This window comes from Cinclus cinclus, chromosome 17 (genome assembly GCF_963662255.1).
Source record: "Cinclus cinclus chromosome 17, bCinCin1.1, whole genome shotgun sequence".
Taxonomy (NCBI): domain Eukaryota; kingdom Metazoa; phylum Chordata; class Aves; order Passeriformes; family Cinclidae; genus Cinclus; species Cinclus cinclus.
Window position 1 is genome coordinate 10,624,908 of NC_085062.1, and position 27,445 is coordinate 10,652,352.

Consider the following 27,445-nt stretch of genomic DNA (forward strand, 5'->3'; position numbering starts at 1 on the left):
TGGGACTCCTCCCACAGGCTGGGCCAGACCATGGAGTCTCACAGCAACATCTACAGCTTCAGCTGAGAGCCTGAGCACAGGAACCAGCTCAGAACCCCACTCCTCTCTCTCATTACCTGTGCCTGTTCAAAGCTCTCTTACCTCCTGCCTCCTTGGTCCCCAGCTTCAGTGATACCCATTGGTAAAAGCTGTTGCAATCAAGGGACCCTGTAAAGAAAGAGTTAAAACCCTACTCTTAAACAAAAGAACAGTGAAAAAGAATTACTAACACAACAAATTCAGTCCTGGCCCAGATAACAGAGTAATTGTTTTCAGCTGGAGATGCCAGCTCTGAAGAGCACATCACCCTACAGGATGCTGTGTCAGGGCCAAGACGGGCTCTTGCAAAGCCTGAGCTAGATCAGGGAAAGGATTGGAGATCAGGACCTTGAGTAGTGATCAGGAAGAGCCAGCAGAAACCAAGGATGTGGGCTCCAAGTGAGCTGCTGCACTCTGCACCGTCCATCTTGGTCTGGTGCTCAGCAGTGGCACAGCCAGTGCTGCAGTGGGTGGTATTTCATTACCATAAAACAGACTGTGGGCTGAGGGGACTGCCCACTGCTGCTCACCTCCCTCACCATGTGGAGACACAGCCCACTCCCATCTCCCTCCCCCCGCAGAGGGCACAGGGAGCACTCACCCCTAGGCTGTGTCCAAAGCCGGTGCTCGGGGCTGGACTGGCAGCGCTGATGTAACTGCTGACCCCTGAGTCCTGGTTGGTGGCTCCATAAAGCTCTGCCATCGGCCCGGGACTGGTGGTGCCCAGAAACCCACCGGTGCGACTGGGGGTGGAACCTACAGCAGGCAGCAGAACTACGTAGTGAAGATCCCAAAAATGCAACCCCGTCCCACCCCCCTCCCGCAGCCCCTTGGCAAACCTCGGTGACAGGACCCCACCCACGCTGGGGAGGAAAGTGGAGTTACCTGTCCCTCGCACCACGGCCGCTGCAGCCGCTGCTGCTGCCATCGGTCCGTACGCAGTGAGGGGGATTGCTGGAAAAGAAGGAACAGGCATCTCAGGAGCACTGTGGCTACATGGGAAACGCCTTGAAAGGAGCCTTCATTTTCTGCTGCAAAATACTGGGCTCACACATACATACTGGCTTCGTGCACCACAGAGGACATTAAAAGATGACAACAGGGAAGTGCATAGCCCTGAATTTATCAGTATTCTTTTGCACAGCCAATGTCCAGGGGAATGCACGAGCCATGCTCTAACAAGCCCACGCTTCAGAGCGGCCAAAGGCATGGTGTGGAAGAGCTGAATGAGAAGTGGGCAATTTCAGATGTATCCTGACACTATTAAGCTTACAAGATGCAGTTAATATGGAGCTACAGATCCAGATTTTGGGAGTGAACGTGGAGAATCACAACAGCTCAGGGACAGCAGCTGAAGCTTAATATCCTGAGGCTCAGCCCCTCCTCTATCTCTTGGTAATATTCTTGAATAATAGTTTAATAGCCTCTTTCTCCCTACTTCTTTGCTCAAGATGTACCAATATTCCCACACTGAGTTTTGCTCCTGAATTGTTCAAAACCTCATTGTTCATAGTAGAAAAGCAAGAAACATATACCTAGGGAGCAGGAACTAGAAATGGCTTAATTAAAACAGTAAGTCTTAATTTATATGTAGCAGTTCTAATTCCCAACTCTACTGCCACAGGCATTCAGCCCTCAGGGCAGGAGGCATCTAGCCAGTATGTTTCTCTTTGCCCTTAAAATGACTGGGTCAGCATTTCATGCTTGAATGTGAAATTCACTGTGATTCTGTTTAGAGCACCATAAAAAGAGGTCAGAACAAATCAATCGCGTTAAGGCTGAAACCCAGACTAGCTTAGGAGGGAATATTTAGTAGCAGGCACCAGTCTGTTTCAAGCAAACATCATATGAGGCTTCTATCTGGGTTAGCTGCTCACTACAGGCCCTGGGCCAATGCAGGTAAGTTGCTGCTTCACATCACTCCCCAAAGATGCTGTTCCAGGAAAGAAAAGCTGCTGGCAGCCACCCTCCTTGCAGCCTCATCCCTACTGCAAGTCCCTAACACATGACTGAATGTGGTTTTACTGAGAAAGGAGGCAAGGTCATCTCAAAAGCTCCAGTTCTTTTTCCAATAAAAATCCTTCTTGCCTTTGCCATCTTATCTGCTGAGCCACCAGGTTTGTGTTGCGGTGACAAAGCACCTCTGTGTGCATCTCTGCCTGTGCCATCCCCTCCTCTTGTCTCCCCTCACCAAGCCGTGTGTGCTGCAGCCACTCGAAGGCACAAGGGCCCTTGAGCACACAGCTCACTGGGCCCTGCCCTCTGCAGGGCCAGCTCCAGCCTATACGTGGGAGCCACAGCCCAGCCAAGTGGCTGCACAGGGCCTGCTTAACAGGAGGTAAGCGTATCGGGGAGGGAAGAATGCCACGATCCCCAGCTGGTGCTTCAGTGAGACACTCAGGACTGTAAGCTAACATGGCACCCAGCCAGGACAGCAGCATTAATAACTCCTTGTTGTGCAGAGCCCTGGTGCACCCCAACCATCAGTGACAGGCCCCAGGTGAGGGCCTGCTATGAAAAGGCACAGGACAGATGGAGGTGGACATGAAGGGAAAACCACTTCTACCAAGTCACCAAGGTTCCTCTACAAATGTGATGGGTTTTGCAGGAAAATACACATGTAAATAAACAACTAGACCCACATCTGCTTTGCTTGCCAAGCAGAAGGCTCAGAGGTGCTTGTGCAGCTGCACACATGGTGTCAGGGAAGGGTTTTGTTATGAGGGATACAGGATTTCGTTTTCCCCTACCTCCCTCATGGAAATTTGTTCGTTGGTGGCTGCCAATCTCAGCATCCTCACAAACAGAGAGTCGATGAGGATTAACATAGTTTTGTGCCACGTAAACTCCCTTTCAAGTCTGTTTGTACTGCTAATTCCAGAAGAGCTTCCCAGGAAGGTTTTCCAAACCCCTTTGCAGAGAGATTCAAACCCTGAAACAGGTGGGGGCAAGGAAGCACTGGGAAGGAGGAACACCATGGAAATAAAATGGCACACAGGGAGCAGGGTGCTACACAAAGCTGCTTTTCTATGACAAAAACCATGGACAGGACAGAGCTGGGGAAAACACGGTCATGGAAAGGAGAGTAGACAGCAGGAACATCACGTAGGGAGAATACACTGCACACACCCCAGGGGCTGAGGATCCAGAGGGTATTTGCACTTTGAAGACACTGAGAACGATCCTCTGCTCCCATTTTGTCCCACAGCTCCCTACAAGCACTGCAGGACTTTGCAAGGTCCCACCACACTCCTACCTGGGAAGCCTGTGTGGGAGTAGCTGGTGAGCTTTACCACCCAGAGCAGAGAAAGCATTCCCTGCAGCCCCTCCTGCTCAGGGAAATGGGATTAGAGTAACCAGGAGTACATCCACGCCTTCTTCCTCCTCCCAGCACTCCAAATTTCATCCTTGCAACAGCTCAGGCTAAAGCCATTTGTAGACCTGTGGAAGTCACCCTGCTCTCTGCAGTTTCCATATCTGGTTTACATACAGCCTGGGGCAAGGAGCTAAAAATGAGGCAAGCAGCAGGAAAGGACTTGCATGGCCCTCTTCAGAGGCAATACACATAGCTCTGATTGCCTCTCCATCTTTCCATCCCCAGCTTTGGATGGAGCTTATCCAGATGAAAGAGGAAATAAGGCACATTTCCAGTCTAACTGCACCAGGGTGTGGAGCAGCAACACCACTGAAACAGCCCAAAGCCCCCTTCTCCCCTTCCAGCTTGTGAGTTTAGGAAATGAGTGGGACTGACCTGTGAGCTCAGGGAGGACGGGGGCACTCGGGAGAGGGGTCCGCTCTACACGGAACTCTAAAAATGAAATGCAAGACAGCTTAGGAACTCATCAAATGCCCCGAGGGAAACCCCCAGAGACACAGCAGCTGGAGTCTGCTAGGGGAGCAGTCTTCAACCAGACTGCAACCAGGCCAGTGTCTTCTTTAAATTGATTTATAACTGGTGCTGAAAGGTGCTGGACTCCTGCCCTGAAGGCTGAAAGGATCCATTTATCCTTGGAATAAATGTGGCCAGGGCAGGGCGAGTTCAAGAACCACTGTGTAGCCTCAGGTCTGCCCAGGAGCACTGCTCTGAGACCTGGCCAATCTGACCTCTCAGCAGCAAGGCCAGTGGATGCTCACTGTGTGCCACACTCAGCCTGGCACAGGTTTGCAATGAGGGACTCGAAGCCACTACAGCTAGATTCATGGAGAGCTTCCAGACAGCTAGGAGGCAACAGCAACTTTCAGCCAGTCAGCCTGGGCTCACCTCAGATGAAGGGGAAACTTCCCATTCCCTTAATATCAAAACGTCATAAATCAAACCATCACACTGAGGGATGGAGTAAGGAAGGGATACTCAGAGTTGCCACAGCTCTAGAAAATAGCAATAGCAATAGCACAATGTGTCCCATAAGTGTGCTCTGCCTGATTCCCTAGCCTGACAGAGAGTGGGAAGAGAGGCCCCACAGCTCTGAGCAGCTGCGGCACAGCAGGTTCCAGCCACTGATCACTGAATCCATGTTCTGAGCACATGGCAGTGCTGGAAGCTTGAAACCACCCAGTTTGCAGGGTATCTGCAGCCCCCTGGCCCAGCAGATACTTCGTGAAGGCTGTGAGTGGTCCAGACACTGTGCAGAACACAACTGCACTGCTGCAGGCACCTGCTTTTTGAGTGCCCAGGAGCTCCCTGGCACGTGGGGTTTAACATTCTGTGCTACTTTCACAGTGGTGGCAACTCTGGTAAAGAGAGACAGACACACACAAAGGCAGTGAGACAGGCAGAGCTGTGGGGCCCTTCTGTGTCACAGCAGCAGCCCTGCAGAGGAGGCCAGCAGAAAGGATGTCGGAGCAGCTTTGGGCTTTTCCTGCCACTGCAGTGTGAGGATAATCCTAACAAAGGACAAGCTGTTCCCACCTATTCCAGGGCTTCTCCAATCCCCCTTCCATATCCATTTCCAATTTAAAGAAAGACCAAACAGGGCAAAAGGGTGAAAGGGGCAGAGCCTGGGTTATAGATCATGCCAGGGGCTCCCATCACCTTAAGACAGACCAAGAAACAGAGCAGGGAGCTCCACTCACCAGGGAACTGGTAAGTGTAACCAGGTGCAATGCCAGTGTAACTTCGACTCGCATAGGTGGCAGCCTGGAAGCCTGGATAACCTGGGGAAGAGAAAAGCACTCTGTTACTGCAAGCTGGCAAGGTCTGGCTGCTCACGAGCAGCAGGAGCATCCTTTGGCATTAGACAGCAGAAAGAGGGGCGGCAGCAGAAACCCAGGAGAGTGCACAACACGAGCCTGCACAGGAGTTTTAGCAGGCCCATTTGATTTTTCCTTGCTCCAAACATGTAAGGACATGGAGTTTTCCTTCTCAGACTCAAAGCTCTGCAGATTAAGGCTTTCTGATGCATCAGCTGGATTTACAAACAGGAGATCAGGGAGGAGGGGGCATTTGAACAGCTGAATAGCTCTGAGTCACTTTTGCACTAGAAGAGTTGGTGAATGCAGTTACAAAGAACATTTCTTCCTGGCGCAAGCAGGAGCACAACTCCTGCTGTTCCCTGGGGAAGCTGACCACCTATAGGAACAAGCCTGTGAGAATGCAGGGCACTGACTCACAGATGAATATTTGATTTGAGATCTCCCAAGACAAGAGTCCATGGATTTCCTGGTGACTCAGTTTGAGTCTTGCTGCTTTAAAATTTGGATGGCTTAGAAAAGGCAAAACCGAAAACAACAGGCTGGAGATTTATTTTCCTTCAATAAGTCAAGTGAAAACATTGGTGGAAAAATGCCCTTTTGGGGGGTTTTGTTCAGTGACTAACTGCTACTCAGCAGGCTTAGCACTGAGAGCCAGGCTGAGTACACCCTGCCCAGCAACACCAGCAATGATCCTGAGCAAACACTGCTCTTGGGTCAGCTCAGTCCTGGTTCCAATGAAAGTGAGAAGAGAGAGAAGCCAGGACCAACACCCACACTGGAAGGATCATGCTGGCTCTCAGATCTAGGCACAAGGTTTTGTGGACCGAAAAGATAGGGCAACAAATTACTTTTTTTTTTTCCTTTTTTTTTTTTTATTTGAATGCTTTTGCCATGGGAGCATTGGTAGACATGAACCTCAGCCTGCTTCTCACTTGTCACCAACTTCTCCTTACAAGACAGTCCCATGATAAATGCATAATTTTCTCTGCAATACCAGATATTTGCTGTACCTGAAGGGGAGAGAACAAAGTGAGACAACCCTCAACTAGAACTTTAAGGGCATTTGAACAGTCTTTAAATAGCAATGGGGATATTTACACAGACCACTGTTTCAAGTGGAAGCTTAGGGCCTCTTTAATCAACTAATTCATCAGAAAGCCTGTAGAAGTATGGGAGAAAGATGCTTGGTTAGAGATTACTCCACACACAGCTCCGCAGTTACATCCTATTCCACATGAAGGAATTGCTGTCCATGTGCCATGGCACCGCGGGACCGTAGAGGAGTTGCTGAGGGTCAGAAGCGCCCCGAGGGGCTGTACCCAGGCGGTCCTGCTGCCGCAGGGCAGCGGTGGCACGTTTGCAGTTTTTCCACGTGCCACCAGAGGGCAAGTTGCGATCGCGAACGGGTCCCGGCGGCCCCGCACGGGGAGCGCTGCCCTTGGCCGCCCCGCCGCTCCCGGAATAAACCTCTAAGCTGCTGCCTGGCACGGCCGGGAGCGGGGGGAGCACAGCAGGGCTGACCGGGGGCTTACCCAGCATGCCGATCCCCAGCATGAAGGCATCCATCCCGTAAGGCATTACTCTGGACCGCCCTCGTGCAGAACCCGTTGGGGACATCACCTCCTTCGGCTGAGCTTTTTTACACTCCACCTGCCACAAGGAAGTAAGGATCAGGCTCGGCTGTCACAGGCTGGATCACAGGCTGTCACAGGACACGGCCACAGAGCACGGGCAGGCCGGGCAAGGCTGCCTGCGTGACAGCACGTCCCTGCTCCAGCACCTCCATCTGCCCGCTCCGCTGCCCTTCCCTGGCATCGCTGCCGCCAGCCCACACGGTGCCAGCCTTCCCTCTTGCTCTGCAGCCCCCACAGGCAATGGGGAGCTCAAACATTGAGCTCTCTTCCTGGTGCTGCCCTTGATATTCTACTTGATCCTGCACCAGAGCCTCAAAGCCTAATTTTCCTCATTTCTGAATAAAAGTAAAACCCGTCCCCTCCCAGGCCGATACAAAGGTTTTGTGTAACTTCAAAACCTCCAAGCACAGCACAATTCCTTGTTTAGTTAGCTCTCCTCCTTGAGAGCTCAGTATTATGTCTGTTCACCTCCATACCATGAGTTTCTTCCCCAGACCGACTTCTGTGATTTTTGGGGAAAAACTCAATCTGATTCCCCACTGCAGAGAAGATGCATCAGGACCCAAGTGCCTTGCACTCTGCCTCTGTGCCACTGCCCTGCTCTCTCCTACACCTCTATCCCTGCTCCCCCAGGTTCTCCCCCATGCACTCACCATTTTGTTGTTGATCTCATGGAAGTGGATTTCACACACTTTTTCCACAATGTCTTCGCTTTCAAATGTGACAAATCCAAATCCTGCAGAAAAAGCAAAACTCCCTTATCAGGTCAGACCTCTCACAGTTTGAACCCTCTACTCACAGCCTTTTATTGGCAGGAGAAAAGGAGAGTACAATCAGCCCTTTCGAAAACAGCTGTCACTCATCTTCCCTCTCCAGTAAATTCTACTTTTATGCACAAGAATAGGACTGTCCTCTTATAGATTCTCCTCTCCTACTCATCCCATACTTCCCACCCACTCTGAACCCAACTGGTCTCAAACCCAGGTCTGTTTTTTTTTTTTTTTTGTCTGGTTTTTTTTTTTTTTTTTGGTTGGTTTTTTTTGTTTTTGTTTTGTTTTGTATTTTTTTAACTTTGTTATTTCCAAGGCAGACCACATGGCTGGTAACACTGGGGAGGATCTGGGCAGATGCTCACACAAAGAATCAGTGGGGAAACCAACAGCTGCTTACCAGGACATCACCATCCTCACTAAATGCACCACACCAGCAGGAACACCCTGCAGCTCCCTTGCAGGCACTGGCTATAAAGCCTCGTGTGAACAGGCACATATCAGCAGTGCAGCTGCACACAGCAAGGCAGATACAGGCACAGTGATTTGCAGAGTTTCACCAAAGTAAGGTTTGTATCTGGGGTAAGACAGGACAGCGTGTTCCTGGCCCCTGGCCCACGCTCACACCTCCTTTCTCTCACCAACCCCTTTGCTGACAGTTTTGGCAAAGCCCAGCTCGGGTGGGCAGACTGAACTCCTCTAAGCTGACTGCAACCGTTTCCGGAGAACTGAGGCAGGTGGGAGGATGTCTTAAAGCTTGCTGTGCAAGCAAGCTGGGATTAAGCAGAACTTTCCGCTTTCCAGAGCTGGCCAATTCCATGGCACTGTAAAATAACATTTAAAAGCAGATGGGAATCCGCTGCCCAGAACCCCACCTTTTCTCCACACTGCCAGAAACACATCACTATAAACTCCTCCATCTGTCTGTGCCCAGGTAGATTCACACCACTCACCTCAACACCCACAAGCAGATGAGCTCAGGAATTCAGCAGAAAAACCCTCATGTCAAAAGCAGTCCTGAGCCCCATCAGACCCCCACTAGGCCTGCTATGCCCTGGCTGAGCCCCTCTGTTGACACAGTGGCTGGCAGCTCTCCCGGCTGCCTCCCAAAATGCCCAATAGCTCCAACTGGACCAGTGACTGGAAGGCACCCATGAAGGAACAGGGGTTAACACTTCTTCCCTTTCAAGATGAAGCTGGAACGACATCCTAAGACTGCTGAGGCCTGGCAGTCAGAGCAAATTTAATAACTTTACAAAAGAGTAAAAATCTGAAGGGCACAGAATGTAGCAAGAGCAGAAGGGAGAGTTCCCTCACTGCTCTGGGGGTAGGAGTGCTTGGAAGTGCTTCAAACAACACACAGGAGAGCAGCCAGCACAGGGCTATTACTGACCCTGACTGGGAAGAAGCTGAAGCTAAATTTGCAGGTCAAATTGTTGCCATTAAATCTCTGAGTTGGATGCAAGTGTCAAGCCCTGCCACACCACCAGGCAGTCGGACTGAGAACTCACCAGGAAGACAGGGACACCCATGGATGGGCTGGGTCTGTATAGCACAAACAGTACAGCCTTGCTCCCATCCTGTAACCAGACTCCACCAGCAGGACTTGGTAAGAAAAGGTGACCTGGGAGCACAAGTGGGCTCCAGGCCGAGGAAGGGGTGAGAAGCAGGCACTTTTCAGGCTCTCGTGTCAGCTTTCCCAGAGCTCAGATTACTCGGGACAAGGTAAGACACACACTGCAGGCTGGAGCCACGGAGGTGAGCACACAGAGGAGGGGGCCGTCTCCTCTCACATATCTGCAACTCGACAAGTTTACAGCACAGGAAACACACTGGACAAAAGCTCTCTGTGCTGCGAGGGCCACTGGTAAAGGATGCAGATGCAAAAGAATGGGGCAACTGGAGGCAAGATAAAGAGCAGCTGCGACCCGCATCCCCTGCTGCTGGAATACTGACCCCTCCCTAGGCAAAGCAGGAGGCAAACCCTCTGCAGTAACCTCTGCTAGGGCCAGAAGACAGCTCTCACCTCGGTGTCGGTTGGTTGTCTTGTCAAACATCAGCATCGCATCATCCACCTGCAAAGAGAATGGCTGCAGTCAGATATTACTGCTGCAACAAGCATCCTCCAACACAATTGTTCAGAGCTTCCCTGGCCTCCCCAAACCTGAGTGGGTAAAGATGAGACATCCTGTCCCCAAGAAGGAAACAGGGTGTGCACACATATGCATTACACATAAGCTATCACACCAGGCACTTCCCCAAGCCACAACCAGCATGGTCCTGGTCCCACCACCAGCCCTGGGGCAGGTGCTGCTGAGCTGAGCCCCCTCACCCAGCCCCTGGCAGCAATCGACCCCGATTGTTTGCCTGCAGCTCCAGCCAGGGGCCAAGGAGCAGGGAGAGCATTGTTCCCAAATCCTGGCCTCAAAGGAGAAGAGAATCAAAGGGGGGCAGAGAAGCAAAGCTGGAGAGGGGAGAGGAATAAGGGGCCTCCCAGCGGCGGGGGAAGCGGAGGCCTCAGACAACAGAGCCTGCCTGGGAAAGCTGGGGAAGCGCCCCCACCCCCACACCAGAGGAGCCTTTCCTCTAAGTGAGGTTTCCCACTGCTGGAGGCTGTAATTAGAGCAAATTTACTGCAAGGCCTGAGCAGGGCTGCCTTCCCGGGGGGGAGGGGCAGCCGGATCCCATCCCCCAGCCGGCCTGGGGCTGCTCTCCTCCCCTGCACATCACCGCCTGGTGCCACTTTTCCCCCCATCTTCCCGCGGGTGTTGCCTTGTGGAGCCGCATCCGCTCCACAGGTCAGCCCGAGCAGGGTTAAAAAATACACTTCAATCCCCTCCGTGTAAGCCCCAGTGTAAACCTGTCCCACTGACCCATCCCTCCTCTAATACCACTGCCTTAATCCGATTATGAAACTGGACGTGCAAGTGCTCAGGGGAGGTGGCAGCAGTCTCCGGCCAGCAGCTGCCCCGGCCCTCCTCCTTCTCCATGTGAGACAGCCGCTCCCTGAGCAGCAAGCCCTGCACACCCCCCAACTCTACAGGATTACTCCCTTGCCTCGCCCCGGGACGAACCTGCATTGCTGCCTCCTCCTGAACAGTCATTGGAGAGGGTAGATCGCTGCCCCTGCCCAGGCACAGGCAGCCACAGGCTTTACCCATGGAGACCCCACAACTCCAGACAGGAAAGGGTGAGGCTCCTACTCTCAGGCCCCCAGGACTACACAGGACACCCAGGGCCAGGTGGATGGAAGGAATCCTTGCTGACATTTCCAGTACCATCATAAGCAGACTGATCATATTTGATGCCCTTAGCCTTGTCTAACACATCCACTCCAGGTGACAACAGACAACCTGGCTCCTGCTCATCTCACAACTTACCATCCTGGCTCAGCCTCCCTCAGCCAAGTAAACAAACACCTGAGAAACATGCCAAGCATCCAGCCTGGAGCCACAGGGGACATAAGACTTAACACAGACATGAAGCAACTCCTCAGCAGCTTCCCAGAACACACAGTTAGGGAGATGGGCACTGAGGGCAGCTCCTCACACTGTCATTCCTATCACCACTTGTTCCCACATCTGCACCATTTCTCTTCATGGTACAGCACAACTGCAATGTACTGGAGGGAGACCCAACGTTGCTTAAAAATAGTTCAACAGGTTTCATTATTTGGTTTTGCTCATTTTAAAATGCAGATCCATTCCCCCATTCAGTTCATAAGAAGATGGGAGAAATAGTTGTTCTCCACCCCAGTAAACACTGGGAGAAAGCTGTGTCAAAGGCACTCTGAGCAGTGCCACTCCCAGCTCAGGTAGCTGGAGACCACAAACCCATCACCATGAGAGATAGCCATGAGAAACAAAAAAAAAAAAAACCAAAAAAAAAACAAAACAAAACAAAAAAAAAACTAGTGAACTAGTGTCAATGAGCACAGGCCCACTGCTGACTTATTCTGCCTGACCAGCCCTCCTCTCTGCAGAGCCTGGGAAGCAGGAGCAAGCGGCAGATTCCAGAGCATTTCAACACAAACCCCTGGTACAACAGTATCCCAGGCAATGGTTGGGCACTGGCATGGCGCTCAAGCACTCAGACAGAAGATGTGCAACCACTTCATCCCAGACCACGCTGTATACTATGAGGAGAGCTGCAGCCTTCCTCCTTCTGTGCTTTTTCCAATGGCTCTGCTTTGATGTGTCTACCCAGCCCTCCAAAATGTACTTGCCTTACAAAAACGTATTTATTACACGTACTCTAGTCAATAGCTGTTTCCTGCTAAAAACTAAATCTTATACAGTAGGTAAGTGCATATATACATATATATATATATAGGTGTACACGCATACAACTCCAGGGCTTCAACTCTGTGTACGGTGTAACTGATATATTTTATTAATCTAAACCTACACATGACCATCTCTATGTCTCCTTTCAAGGCAGCCTGTGAGCTGAGGTGGGTGCCCTCAGCACACACCTGTGAGGTAAAGCAGGGCCCAGATCCCCCTGACCCCTGCTGTAGCGGATGTATCTCCCACATCCCATACATCTCCATGACTCGGGCAGAGCCCCACACCGAGGCGCCACGTGCAGCACCCACAAAGCTGTTCCTGCACCGACTCTACAGCCACCACCAGCCATCGCTGGGCAGCTATTGTGGCGGTGAACCACCGCAGCCCCCCACCCCCGCCGCGCCGGGCCTTTCCCGGCTGGGCCGCGCCGGGCCCCAACAAAGGCGGCCGCCGGCGGGGCCGTCGCGATGGCAACGCGGCCGCCATGGCAGCTGGGGCCCGGATTAGCGGCTCACAAAGCCGCCCCGCAGCGCTCGGTGCCCGCGGCCTGTGACGGGCTGCGGGAGGGCACCCAACGGGGGCCTCCGGCACCCCGCCACAGGCGAACCGGCATTCCCGAGGGATTCATCACCTCCTTCCAGCCCCGCTGCTCCGCGCACGGACGCCTCCCACCAGAGGTTGCTGCAAACCCCGTCCAGCCTGGCCTTGAACCTGCTCCTGCATGGGGCAGCCGCGGGCTCTCCGGGTAACCTGTGCCACGGCCTCGCCAGCCTCACAGGGAAGAACTTTATTCTAAGAGCTCATCTAAACCTACTCTCTCCCCTTCGGTTTGAAGCCATTCCTCCCTGTCCTGTTACTACGTGCTCATGTAAATGATCACCCCAGGAACCTGGCGCCTTAAGCTGGAGGAATGACTTGGTGCTCCCTTCTTTCTAGATCCTAAGTGTTCTTATGCCTCCCCTAAATAAGAAGGGGGGGGGGGGGAGGGGAAGAGGAGTGATTTCTTTGCATGCTTTCTGTCTGGGCTAAAATGTATTTTTCAAAAGCATCTATCCTAATTTAAAGACCTTAAGTGGTGGCAAATCTAAGACACACTCTGGCTTGTGACCTGAGGGTTATGTACAAACCTTCATGCAAAAGCCATCCAGCAGCCTGGACTCCCCTGTCCTCAGAAGCAGAGCATGATCTCCTCCTAAAGCCACGATGCAAAAATGAGCTTGCCAATGGACTCTCAACAACTGACTAAAAATCTCCACTAGCAACCTGGCACCTTGATCTTAAGGAATCTGCTGTCTTCTCTCTAGATCCTAAGTGTTCCCATGCCTTTCCTGGACAGGCAGGAGGGAAGAAGAGCAATTTTTGTCTTGGCAGGTGCTAAAAAAACTGTGAGGCAACTTGGAAAAAGAGTGATCAGGGTTCACTCAAATAAAGCCCTTTCCTCAGAGGGTTTAAGTTCCCTTAAAGAAATGCTTTAAAAGAGCATCCTCAACAGTTCCTTTTCACACAGTCCCAGTGCAATTCCAGAAGTAGTACTAGACCCAAATTACTTAGAAAAAGCCTGTCTGAAAAACCATTTTCTGAGATGAGGATACCATGACTGAAGCTTCAGCACCTCTCACTTAAAGGTGCCATAATCGCAAATGATCCATCCAGCCTTGGTTAAAATACCTGGGGTTTCCAGAGGTTTAATCCCACTCTAATATCTTTCAATTTTCCTGTTTCATTCCTAGTTATCTGCTATGGGAAAGCCAATGACATCCTCATGAAGATTTAAAAAATAATAATTTCTAATACCAGTTTGACAGGAAATGTTGAATGCACTTTCCCAAAGGGAGGTGTTGAAAGTTCTAAATAATAAAGCAAATGGTTTGTGGAAATGGACATCTTCCACCTTAACTGCAAATATAAATGTCTGTGCTGGTCTTAGAATGAATCACAGCAACATATTTGTAGTAAAGTCAGGAAGAAAAATAGTAACTGTTGAGACAGCTTCCATATGGAAAATAGAAACCAAACTATCTAGGAACCACTTGGCCATCCTGTCAAGAGAAAGACAACATTAACAGCCCTGTGAGGTTCTTTCTCCCAGCTGCACAAACAGGACAGGCCATTTCCAGGGAGGACAAGGCATGGGCAGAGAGCCTGGCTCCAGAGAACAGGTGTGCTGTACCATTAAGACCCTTCTTATACCACTCTGCAGACCCACTCTCAGAACTCTGGAAATGAGACTTGGCCAAGGGGACAGAGCCTGTTTCATGCCACAGGAGAGCAGAACAGCCTGTCCAGGTGTCCTTGCCCGCTCTCACGCAGGCACCTGGCAAATATCAGATGAACCCCTAAAGTCCTGAATGACCATTACTGCTAGAGTGTTTTTGGCTATGTGCCTACCAGATGCAGAGCACAGAGAACCCTTTGTTCCAGAGGCATTGTTACCACAGGCCAAACTGCCTACTGCCACAAGAGAGGTGATCAGATTCCCCTTCTCCTCCCCTCCCCATCTGTTCATGGCAACCACGTTATGTGTGAGAATTTACATAAATTGCCCTCTGATCTGTGGAAGAAAATCCAAAATCCAGTTTAGAAATCCACAGCAGGTTGACAAGTAGCTTTGATCCCTGAAATTTCCAGAGAGCAGCAGATTAAGGATTAATTAATTAACATTCTCCCAGTCCAAAGGAAAATCATGGCCACTGTAAGCACAGAAACAAGTCTTCCTTTAAAGATACTTGCCACCAGTATCTGAAGGTTCTCCCAATAGTCAGCAGGGAAAACTAATTTCATACACCCAAGTCAACAACCCCATTCTTCTGGCAGGAGTACATGAATATGCATTTGTGACAGACCTACAAACCATTATCCGATCCAGCACCTCAGATACTGTGATTTTCCCTCATCACAACAGTAACAGCCATCACCCCAGTGAGATCTCAGGACCTCTCAGGTCCAGAATTTGGATGGAGTATTATATGGCAGCCTAAAGGTCAGAACCCTCCTCAGACCTCAGATCTTTTTTTTTGTTTGCTTCCAGGGTATTTTTAGAGAGGAGATCTCTCTCTCTCTGGGCAAGAGCTGCCTCACAGAGAGGCAGAGCTTTCATGACCGACTCATCCACACACAATTACCTCAGGCCCAGTGAGAGATGCAGACTGGGTTTAAGCACTTTGCAAGCACCCTTGGTGCTGCAACTGATTAGTGAGTCATGCAAAGACGTCATTGTGAATGTATTTCCTCCACTGCTGCTTCACCAAAAGCAAAAGCACACAACAAAACCATGAGTTCAAACACCTGATTCAGGTACAGGCCCCCATTTCTTCCAGGACCTCTGCACTTCCATTTTCTGTTAAGAACAGCTTCTCTCCTGATGATAAACAAAAGACCAGCTGCAGCAAGTTAGAGCAGAGCTCTGCCTTGCCCAAAACCTCCCAAGATATCAACCAACAGACAACTTTGGAAGAACATAAAGTAAGGGTATTACGACAGAGCCCAGAACACTACATCCCCACCCAAGCTATTTGTGACTTGGACATTTTCTGAATTAAAGGGCTGTCTGTGTTTGTTAAAAGACCTTCCATGAATTTGCCCAATCATTTTGGAGCCTATGTAAATTTTAGCAACAACATCCTGAGGCAAAGATTTCACAGTTTAGATATGCTCCATGATGAAATGACTTTATTTGTTCTAAGCCTCCTCCTATCTTGCAACTTATATGACTTTCTCTACCACAAGACTTCATCAGATCAACTCTTCTTTAGAAAGATGATCTGAGTTTTTTCAGTTTTGATTTGACACAAATAACCTTGCTTACAAGATCAGAGACCCAACAGTCCAAAGAAATTACTCTGATGGACAACCCCTTTTCCTCCCCAGAAATAGTACAGAGCAACACGTTCCCACAGGTAGAAGTAGAAAAGGAGGAAGTTGCAACTTGAGCTCCTCTGGCATTCTCATATGTGTTGAATTAGACAGAGGACTAGCTGTGCCTGAGGTGGTAGGTGCAAGACACCTTCCTCCTCTCTTTCTGTCGCAGGTTTCAGTGAGGGTGGTAGCCTGAATCTAGAGAAGCTGTTGAAATGATTCCTTGTGCTGTCTGAAGATCTTCAACACCATCCAACTTAAGCCAAACTACTTGGCTACACATTCTGTGAATGAAAGTCTTTCCAGGACTTCTGTCCTACAGTTGAAAAAATAATCTCCTTTAGAAAGCATGTGCATAGCCTGAGCTTGGATCTCAGAGAGATTCAAGTTTTGGAACAAGAGAAGTGTTTCCTAGAGATCCCGCTATGCTCAAAGCCCTCACAGCTGCACCTGACAAACCACAGCAAGCTTGAGATCACTTCTCAGTCTCTCTCTCTGTATTAAAAAAAAAAAAAAAAAAAGCCTTTGTATTTTCTTTCTCAGGAAAACAGCAGCCCATATATTTTAGTCAGAGTTTTGGAAGGGAAAAAATCCCCAAAGTGATTCCTCTTAGAAGCATAGACACTCACACTGTATTTGGGATCCTCTTTGAAGCTTCACCTTTTGTGCCTCTTAAAACCAAGCATTTTGATATGAAGAACTGGGGTGCCAGCCTCTCCCTCTCTTGCTTTATTGCTAATTACTACTCATGGGTATCCTTTTCACATATTTTCACCTATCTTTTGCCACTTCCATTTACAAAGGTGAGAGGAGGTTTTGGACACAGCAAGGAAAGAAAAGAAAACAAAACAAAAATAGGAGTACAAGCAGAAATGCCAAAAATGGAAAAATCACATTTGGGAATTTTGTCTAATGAAACAGAAAATCATTTCCTTTGCAGCCCAATTAAACTTCCACTTTTTTCCTGTTAATGGACGTAGGAGGTGTGCTGCTTCTGACCTGAGATGCACCAACATGAACCACCTTGGTAGACTTGTGAGCTGCAGTTCACAGATTTGAACTGGAGAGAACATTATGATAATCTAATTTGACCTCATCTGTTCTGCAGGCCATAGCACTTCCTCTTGTAATTCCTTCAGCATGTACATGCTTTCTGTCTGGGCTAAAATGTATTTTTCAAAAGCATCTATCCTAATTTAAAGACCTTAAGTGGTGGCAAATCTAAGACACACTCAGGCTGGTGGCCTGAGGGTTAAGTACAAACCTTCATGCAAAAGCCATCCAGCAGCCTGGACTCCCCTGTCCTCAGAAGCAGAGCATGATCTCCTCCTGAAGCCACAATCCAAAATGATCTTGCCACTGGATTGTCAAGAACTGACTAAAAATCACTGCTGGGAACACGGCACCTTGAGCTTGAAGAATCAGGACAGGATAACTTGGTGCTCTTGGCTCTCTCCTCTCTAGGTCCTAAGTGTTCCCATGCCTTTCCTGGACAGGCAGGAGGAAAGGAGGAACAATTTTTCCCCTTCCACATCCTAAGAAACTGTGGGGCCACTTCAAAGAAAAGGGAGTAGTTACAAAGCTCTTTCCTAAAAGGGTAAGTCCTCTAAAGAAATGCTTTCAAAGAGCATCCTTAAGAGTTCCTTTTCACACAGTCCTGATACAATTCCAGAAGCAATACTGGACCCAAATGACTTGAAAAATCTGAATAAAAAAACATTTTCTGAGATGTGGATGCCATGACTGGAGCTTCAGCACCTCTCACTTAAAGATTCCATAAATCAGAGATGACGACCACTCATGGTGTCTGGGACACCCATAAAGATGAGATTCTAGGAGACCTCTGAAACCTGGGAGGCCCCAGCACATCATAAAGAACCACCAAAAAAGACTGTATCAAAATCATGCTTTTCATGAGTCACAGCTGAAATTGAAGGCAACAGGCTTTTCTTAGCCCTACAAACCATACAACAGCACATTCAGAGCTCAGAACTCCAGAGCTGAAGGCCACAAGGCTTTCTTCTGAAATGCACTTTCCCACTGATCCCGGGAAAGCCAGCCATAACCAAGCTATCTGCTGTGGAGAATCTCTCTACAGTTCTCCTGGCCATGGGTGAATGATTTGAGGCTTAGTCTGAAAGATGGTTACAGGCCAGGAACAATGCTTTACACAAGAGCTCTGAGGAGTCTCTCATCTGAAGTGAACAGATGAGTCAGAACGCTGCCCTGAAAACAGCAAGTCAATCTAACCAGCCCTAACATCTCCCCATGGAAACACCCCAGAACCAAGGGGACAGCTACTCCAGCCTCACACAGATTTGGAGCACTGGATGTTGTCTAGGACACTGGTTCTTCAGAAATGAATCGCACCAAGCTATGCAGAACTCTCCTGCCCACTCCAGAAAACAGTCTCACACAACCAGTCCTTGCCTGATGTCACAACACCTCTCAGCACACGACCATTAAACAAGAAAAACATAACAGCACCCCAAAAGAGCTGGAAAGGACTGCTCAAAAGACTAGAGCAACTGTAACTGCCTGTGAACTGAGTGCTCTGTGACATGCTTCTTTGAATTAGTAGGGATACAGTCAAGGTTAAAAGGGGATTATGCCAAAGACAATTTGTTTTCCTATCAAACACATCCATCAGCATCACAGAACTTGCAGGTCAAACAGTCTTCAGACTGTACAGACACGTGGACACCACCATCCTTAGTGGTGGTACCCTTGAGAATACCATGTAAAAGCTCTTGGAGACACAACAGAGTTTTCCTATTTCTTATAGAAAATGAAACCACACAGAGCTACCAACTGGCAAATACAAGGAAATCTGACCACTTTCTCTTAGGAGTGAACAGAGTCCCACGTTGCACACCAGGAGATGCAAGTTTGACTTCAGAAGCAGAACAAAGGTTCTGAGCAGATATTTGTCCCAAACTTTCTGCCCAAAAGTTTCAGCAATATGGCAAATCTGGTTACAAAACTCCCTTTCCTTTCATTAATTAGTGTGCCTTAACATCACCCTTTTGCAGGAAATTTCAAAAGAAAATTAATACCAACCCACCAACCCCACACTGCAGTTCCCATGGTACTTCCCTCCCCACCATGATTCTAACAGCAGCGTTCTGGCTGGGTCATCACCCACCATGTTCTTCCCTCCTATCTGGGCAGGAAAGTTCCAAGAGCTGCAGAATCCAACACTTGCTGCCCCAAAGAGCAAATCTATGCACAACACCACTGAACAACAGTGAAACAGTCACAATGTCCTGCCACAGAGGTGGCCACACTCGGCACTTGGGTACGATGATCCCCTTCAGCTCCTAATCCCATTAAAAATCTTGGGATCCTTCAGTCTAATCCTGCTGATATCACTCCTGGGGATGCTGACAACCTCCTCAGCTGAAAGGTCACAACCAAGCTCCCTTCAATCCTCAGACTTGGTCCAGTCTCACAGTTCACACACCTGGCTGTCATGGACCATGGCACAAGTGACTTCCAACCATAGCAGCCCACCCTTCCTTCCCTGAGCCATCACCAGCCACAGAAGAGCCAGACCAACACAAGTGACAGCCTTGGTGCCGAACTTTCTTCAACTATACAAAACTTACACCACCACTTGCCCAAGACATAACAGGAGAGATTTTGTGACTAAAAGCCTTGTTTTTAATGAAGGATTATTGAAAAACAAAACACAAGATTTTGAGTTAGAAACAGGCCAAAATCAGAGGTTTGATAAAGCAGCCGCTCTGTTAGGAGTGTCTACAAATATTCCCCCAGCATTTGAACAAACTGCAAATCTGTGAGCCACAAGAGGCTACTGGATAGGGAAAAATTGGAAAACCATTTCCCACAGCTGAGGTCCTAGCAACACTGGGAACAAGGATAAACTCTGTTTCAAATCACCACAGGGCAGGAGTCACTGGCTGTAGCCCCTACAAGGACATTACAGCCAACCAGCATCTGTAACTGACCTTTAATCTACTTAACCCTTGCAAAAGACTCAAGCTTCTAATCCCGCCCCCACAAAAGTTCAGAAAACTCTTTTTGCCCCACAAGCAACAGCTTTGATCCAACATCACTCAAGAGACTTACCTTCCCGAACTGCTCAAAATATTGTTTCACATCCTCCACAGTAGTGTTCACAGACAGACCACCCACAAATATCTTCTTCGTTCGGGTCACCATCTGGAAAAGGGAAGGACAGGAATTCACCAAATAAACCCAGAGTGAGCAGAGAACAAGACTCAAAAGGCCACTAACTCCCCTCTGCTGCCAGGAAGTGCTTTTCCCTTTGCTGCAGCTGAGCTTTAACTTCTTGAAGCCCTCTGGCCAAAAACAGCTGGCAGATCTGTCCCACACCAGATTCATGCTCTTGCCTTCACACACCCCAACACACGTGCCAGCAACCAGCCACCACTTCCTCATCAAACAACTACCAACTCTCCCCTCACCAACCTGCCACCCCTCCCTTGGCACTGTGACACCACCCCAAATGTGTGGGGCACAGCTCTTCCTTCCCCTGTCCTGCCACTTTGCACAGCCAGTCTCCTCCAGGCAACCCCAGAGGTACCTGCTCTACTTCCAGGGGGGCAGGAGGCCTGCCAGCACAGGCAGGTTTCCCAGGCTTTGCCCTCCCACCCCACAAATTGCACAGCATTCCAGTCTGAAATGGAATAAGCTTCATTTCACTACCATTCACCAGTCACTTAAATGGAGCCCATTCAACACCCAGTTAAATTGCTTTTGCCTCTGCAAGGAAGTAAACACAAGATCTCTCTGCCACTTGTCACTGATACAGCTGGGACAAGGAAGAAACCCAACTACCCTGAGAGGAGCCATGGCTGCCAGGCTGAGGCACACCGACATCCTTTGAACCAGCTCTCCAGCTGCATCCTCCCCTTAGCTGCTTGGTTACACCCCTGCTCTCAGAGGAACACATGGTCCTAATTACCCCAAGGAGCATAGGGCTAATCCGCAGCAATTCCCTGGCTTGGAGAGCAGCCCGTTCTAACACTAAAGCACCTTCTGTCACCAAACTGCTTAATGGAATTAACCCAATTCCTACCATGTGCTTCCTGGCTCCAGTTACTTGGGATACCTGCTCACCAATTGTTCTCAGGGCCTGAACCCCTTACTTCCCTCCCAGCACCAGTCTCCTCTTTGCTCTCTGCTTCCCAACACAGCTTCTCCCCAGCTCTTTCACCCCTAACAGCACTTGGAATAGAGACTCTAAAACTTTAAAACTCACATCAGAGAGCCAAGTTAAAGGAAGACCCAAAGTCTAAAGGCAGTCTCCAGCATGCTGCTGGCTCCTCAGCTAAAAGTTTCTAGTTGCAAACCTGGAAAAAGTTCCTGCCACTGTGCATTTTAATGCCAGAGCCTCTTGTAGATAAGATCCAACACCAAATTCCTTTTGCCTTTTCCAGTGCTGAAGCACACAAGGGCATTTCACAAAGTGAAGTCCTTCTCCCCTTCCCTGCCATACACCCATTCATCACACACAGGTACGCACATACTGCACCACCTGCGTCACATCACAGCATGGAGCTGTTCCGTATGTCCTAAGGCCTGGAACTTCCAACCATTGTCTGCAACCTCGGAAGGACTAAGTTCACCCTGGACCGCGTTTTATCCACCAGCTCTATCTAGTGCATCCAAAAGTACCAAGGAGCTTCCTGGTTCCTTCAGTGCCATGCAAACTCCCAGCACTGCAGTCCAGGTGAGTCCTGAGCAAACCCCAGTGATCAAATCTGTTGCATGCACTGGCCACCTTGCACAGAAGGACAAGGTTCACCACCACAAATTTTGCCCTTTGTGCCACAAGGGCTGCCCACAGTGCTTACCTTGGGCTGTGCTCGGCGAGGGAACGCTACCTTCGGGTCAATCTGAAAGAGATGTGGGGAAGAACAGGTGAACACACTTTTCCTACCTATTTAAAGACACACGGTTTTCTCATTATGTGTGGCTCTCTCTGCCCACGTGGCACCTTGCTAAAAACCCAAAGAATCTACCTGAGGTACATAAAATGAAGCTGGCAGCAGACATCTTTCCCTCTTGGTAAGGTGTAAACCAGGGAGACTACAAGTCCCAGCATGCAGTGGTCCATCTCCAGCTGAGTGCTGGGCAGATGCACTGAGAGCCCATCATTTGCTGGGATTAACAGGCTGGGCTGTGCCCTCCCGCTTGGCCAGCCCCTGGGTGCCTTGCATCACCAGCCTCATATGAAAAGTGGTTTCTTTTGCCTTTTCTGCTCTCACCCTTCACTCTGCCTACAAGTATAGGGTTCATCTGGGTAGTAACAAGACAGAAAAGAAGCAGCACACAAATCCCCAAACATTTCATCCCTTCAAACACAGACTGAAGAGCAGACAAAAAGAAGCAATAAAAGAGCAGACAGGATGGCACAAATTAACCCGAGGAGCCCAGGCCCCCTGGCTGCGGAGGCTGCGGCCGCAGGGATCGTGCTGCCCCTCTCCCCAGGCCGCAATGCACACAAAGCCGTGATGCCTCCCTCCCTCCCTCCCTCCCTCCGCAGGCTGAGCCTCCATTGTGCCTGTTCAGCTTCCCTATAAACCTGCTGCTGGCCGGAGCAGCCGGCCCCACGCCGCCATCCAGGTGCCGCGTGTTGTGCCGGGCTCAGCACGGATGAGCGCGTTCCTACATTGGCCTCACACCATCACCAATACCACCACAAAAGCTGGGACAACACTAATGCAGCTGCTGCAAGCCAAACACCCACAAAGCCTTCTCTCCTCCTCAGCCACCACCTCTTTCTTTACAGCCTATTTTTACAGCAACTCCTGTAAAGTTACATCACATCGGGGATGATCCAGACCTGCAAATCAGCTTAGAAAGACCTGTGGTAAAGGCAAGTTTGGCTCATCCCCACACTTGGACAGGCTGCAGCTGGGAGGGCAGCCTGGAGTGTTGTCCCATCAGCCCAGCAGCTCCAACAGCCCAAAAAGAAGCTGTGTTTCTCCAGCTCCTCTCACTGCTTTGTTCAGCTTTCCAGCCTGGCTGCCCTCCTGTCCCACATCCCTTTACTTGTCTCACAGCCTTGGAGCTTGGCCCCCCTGTGTGCCCTTCTACCAGCTCCTCTGCCTGCCTTCCCACCTCCACCCTGACTCACAGCTTACAACATAAATAAACTCAGCACGTAGGTAAACACAGGCAAAACTGAAGAGCACAAATAAATTCAAAAATAAACCTCACTCCCCAAGCTCCAAGTGCCAGCAGATTAGCATACCCTCCAGTGCCTCCCTGGGGCATAGGAACCATCCAGGACCTCCCCTCTCCGGGCACAGCCCCCCCCCCCCCTCCCGCCACTGCTTCCTGGCTAGTGCAGACACCCACAGCGAATTCTGAGGACAGGGGACGGCAGGAGACCAGGAGGTTGATGGCAGATAATAAGCAAAAACAATAATCTACTGTCTCTTACTTCTCAGCCAGTGTCATTCAGCTCCTGCCAATAAGATGCTTTCATACTCAGCAATGCTAAGCTCAGCCTCATTTTCTCATTACCCTGAGTGTGATCAACTGGGCAGAGATAACGTGTCCTCCTGGCTGGAGAGAGCAGGCAGTCATTTCACAAATTCTTCTGCACAACCAGCTATTGTTGCAGGTAGAGAGAGGCTGGGGTGACCGACTGCAGGCGCAGCCCTGGGAACATGCAGAGGGGAGAGAGTTCGGTGCCGGACTCAAGTTACTCAAACTGGACTGCTCCTTGGTGGCTGGAGTCTTTCCTAATTAAAGCAAAGGCACTGGTACCTTATTCCCTCATTTCTGGTGTTAAAACACATAGCTACGGAGGATTTGTGTTTCAGTGTCACCCACTGACGTAATGGATCCTTTTTACAAACCCAGATAAAAATCTGCTAAGAGCATTCAGAACTGCTCAGATTGTATCCAAAAAACAAAACCCCAGATCAGGCTGCAGTGAATGGAAGTCACCTGAACTCAAAACTGCTTCCAGTTCAGCCCACAAGGCTTTGGGGATAAGGAATCCCACTGAACTTGCAGGTGGACCAACAGGCCAGCCAGGTCCTTAGTAACACTCTTCAGGTCACCTACAGCCCCATTTCATAGCTCAGGTCACATAACTCCTGTGTTAGCCTAGCTGGTATCAGTGTCCCAAAGCACAGGGAGGGCTAGGAAGGACTGGTGAGGCATTAGGTCCAGGTTTGCTCCTTCATTGTACCTCTGTCCCTACCTCAGCCCTGCTGGTCTGCACTGCTGGGGAGCTGCAGACCAGTGCCTCACCACAACAGACAAACCTAGCAAAAACTCAAAAACGGCAACAAAGAAATGATGGGACGACCCAGCACTGCCAAGTGCTCATCCCAGAGTGTGTAAAGAAGCAGCTCAAGGCAGCAGCCAGCTGCAGCTTTACAAAGTCATGCAAATCTTTTACCTTGAGACTGTAAAGCCAATTCTCATATCAAGTATTTCCAAAGATAACCCTGTAGTCTGCTGCTATCTAGCTTACAAACAAAGAGGAGTCTGAAAAGAACAAGACTGCCCCAAAGAATTGGGCCAACTGCCTTCATTAGGGTAGGAAGAATCAGAAAACAATGAAGCAACAAGTTGAGGAGAGACTGTCTATCAAATACTGTTTTCCAGGAGACACCAAGCCCTGTGAGAAGGCTGTCCTTACAGGACACCAGGCCTTTTCCTGCAAAGTTCCATAAAACCCTAAATTAAGATTTAGATGACTTTGTGTCATTTAACCCATGACTCACAGCAGAGCCTTTAACTTCAGCAGAGAAAAGGCATATGGAGGTTCCATGTGCTCCCACAAGACCAACCTCTCACAAGGTAAAAACACCCCAAAACAGCCCACCCAGCTGAAAACTGCACCAAACAAAAAACAAGAAGGAATGGGGAAGAGGATCAAAGTTCCTAACAAAGAAAGCCCTGGTGAAACTATCCCCATTCGTGCCGTGCCGGCGGGACGAGCAGAGCAGATGCAGCAGAGAATTTGAAGGGCTGGCCGGTCCCCACACGCCCTGCACCAAGAGCACGAGGCTCCTCTGTTCTCCTGCAGTACCCACTGTCCCTCCCTGCCTGCGTGGGCTGCACCGTGGGCTGCACAGCACCTTCACAGCACCTTCACACGGCCGGCAGCGGCGGCTCGCAGAGAAGAATGGACAACATGGATTTCAGTTCGCTCCTAGCCCTGAAACACTTCCAGGATTAGTGCTACAACAGACATCCATCACTTGCCTTTTCAAGAGGGGTCTATGCCAGCCCACAGACTCATGACAAGAGTAGCTGATCAGATGCTGTGTTTACACAGACTAGTTAAGAAAAAAAAAAAAAAAAAAAAAAAAAAGAAAACCCTGGGCCCTGCTCAAAAGTCATTACTGTAACACACGAAGGAGGAGGGCTGGGAGTCATGGGGACCCAGCCTCAGCATGGTAGGCTGGGGTGGGTTTAACCAGGAGCTCCCGTGGGGAGGAAGGACCTGTGCACATCAAAGGGAGTGATCCAGGCAGTTAAACAGGAACAGACATAAATCTTGCTGCAACTCATGCCGTAAACCCTAAGAAAGAGGGTCTCGCTCTCCCGCCCTCTCCTTCTACCAAGATAAAGACTAGGACGCCTGGGCCACGCGCTGCAAGAAATAAAACTCTGCATTTGGACTCCTCAGCAGCCCTTGCCTGGAGCCAGAACATACCCCCTTCACCATGCCATCCCCTTGCAGTCCCCGCCACTCCCCCATCCCTACCCTCACCTTCACCCCAGGGCAGCAATAAGAGAAAGGAATTCAGGGGAAGGCAAGTCACTAAAACTGAAGAGAAGGGACCTCCCACTCAGACATCTCACCCCCACACCTCAAAACAGACTGCACATCTCCTGATTCACAAAACAGGACCCACCATATTATGCCACTAGTCCAGTGAGCCACCAAATCTTTCTGCTGGCCCGCCTGGGGCTCCTCATCACCCAGACTTGCAGAGTGAGGGCTAGAGCCACAGCCACTCTAAGAGGCCGATGATGGCTCACATGGGCAGGCACTGGCCACATTCGGAGACAATAAAGTCCTGAACCTCCGTGACCGTTACAAAAACTTCACCTGGGAAGCCACAACAGAGTCTGGGGTGCACAGATCGAGAGCTCCCTACCAGGAAGAAGGGATGCACAGGCCACCAGGGCCAGGGAAGCAGGGCCTGGGCGCTGGGGAACAGCAGCCCTGAGGAGGGATCGGTACTCGGCAGCACACAGGATGAAAGGGCGGCCTCCCTCTCTCCAAACGCAGCCACATCTTATTCCCCGGGGTAAATCCTCATCCCAAACGCGTTCAGCTGTCCCGGCTTCAAGAGGGCTACGGTCACTGCCCGGATCGGCCTTACAACCAACGGGCGAGACGAAAATCATCACCAGGATCCACAGACCCCACACCAGGAATCGGCACACGGTGAGCCCGCTGCTTGGGCGGCAGCTAGGTTACCGGCAAGTGGGACAGAAAAGGGAACTATCGATCCATATCAGGAATCAATAGTTTACAACCTCTAACTGGAAATCAAACACTACAATCGACAGCTGTTCCGAGCACAGCCGTTCTGCTGGCAAATACACCCCTGAGATGAGAGAAGTCATCTCACCGTCTTGGAGTCCAGTTCATGTCTGGATTGGGCCAGGACCTTGTCGACGCCAGCCTGGTCCATGAACGTGACGAACCCGAAGCCCCTGAGCCCCGCAGCCCAGGCAGAAGAGGGAATGCAGAGAGAAGAGAGAAAGTTGGTTAAAGTGGCGGTCGGGCCGCGGCGGGAGCGAAGGGAGGCGCGGGCCCGGCCTCTCACCTGGATCTCTTTGTCAGCGGGTCCCGCATCACCAGGCACTCCTTCACCTCGCCGAACTGGCTGAAGTACTCCCGCAAGCCCTCTGCAAGCACATCACCCACCGTGGGTGTCCCGGCCCGGCCCAGTCCGGCCCGGCCCCACCACCACCCCCCCCCCCCCCCCCCCCCCCGGGCTCAGCCCCAGCTCCGCCACCCCCGGCCCCGGCGGCAGGTGCGGGGCCCCGCGGCGCTCACCTTGCGTGGTCTGCCAGCTCAGTCCTCCGATGAACATTTTGCTGCGGGAGGAAGAGGAGAGCCGTGAGCGGGGCCGCGCCGGGGGGCCGCGGCACCCCGCGGGGGTGGCGGCGGCGGCGGGGCCGCGCGGGGAGGGGAGGGCGCGGATCGGCCATGTTGGCAGCGGCACCGCCGCCGCTGCCGCCGCCGCCGCGCCTGCCCGGGCCGCCCGGCCGGGGCCGGGGGAGGGGGCGGCCACGGCCGGACCCGGGGGGGCGGTGGGGGCGGCCAGCGGCGGCCGCCGCGGAGGTACCAAGGGTCGTGTGGGGAGTCCGGGGAGGCGAGGCCGGGCTGGCTGCCGTCTGTCTCCATTCGGACCTCTTCTCCCTGCGAGGAGCGGCGCCGCACTCCCGGGGCAGATGAGCGCTGGAAAAGGGGCCGGACGGACAGGCCATGCTGCCCCCTCCCCCGACCCCTCTCCGCCGGGCGGGGAGGGAGCGAGGGAGGAGGGCCCGGCGGGCACAACCTGCCCGGCTCCTCCCACCCCCGCCGGCCCGCCGGCCGCCCTGCGCATAAAACCCGCCGGCGGCACCGGGGCCGAGCGTTGGGAGC

The 27,445-nt window shown here is 50.9% G+C and overlaps 1 protein-coding gene across 4 annotated transcripts; it reads right to left on the minus strand.

The window, feature by feature from the left end:
* Positions 1-165: 165 nt before the first annotated feature.
* MSI1 (musashi RNA binding protein 1) lies at positions 166-27,205 on the minus strand. 4 transcript variants are annotated; one of them, XM_062504131.1, is made up of 14 exons: positions 27,147-27,205; positions 26,855-26,895; positions 26,622-26,703; positions 26,424-26,508; positions 21,663-21,704; positions 19,912-20,004; positions 9,702-9,750; positions 7,559-7,641; positions 6,804-6,921; positions 5,152-5,232; positions 3,830-3,886; positions 964-1,032; positions 680-834; positions 166-207 (listed from the first exon to the last, which is right to left on the minus strand). In XM_062504131.1, exons 1-14 carry the CDS (start codon positions 27,203-27,205, stop codon positions 166-168), a joined length of 1,056 nt encoding a protein of 351 aa, XP_062360115.1. The 4 variants fall into 4 exon arrangements, with proteins under 4 accessions (XP_062360115.1, XP_062360114.1, XP_062360117.1 ...); XM_062504130.1 differs by having other exon boundaries at positions 937-1,032; XM_062504133.1 differs by lacking the exon at positions 3,830-3,886.
* Between the last annotated feature and the right edge of the window lie 240 nt (positions 27,206-27,445).

What these genes read in the sequence shown, in the direction of transcription:
- MSI1 (XM_062504130.1), bottom strand. Translation starts at nt 27,205, where the DNA reads ATGGAGACAGACGGCAGCCAGCCCGGCCTCGCCTCCCCGGACTCCCCA. An exon ending in ATTTTGAGCAGTTCGGGAAG is followed by an intron (nt 9,751 to 19,911) that starts GTAAGTCTCTTG and finishes TTCTCTTTGCAG; the next exon opens with GTGGATGATGCGATGCTGAT. An exon ending in CACTTTCCTCCCCAGCGTGG is followed by an intron (nt 835 to 936) that starts GTGGGGTCCTGT and finishes TGCCTGCTGTAG; the next exon opens with GTTCCACCCCCAGTCGCACC.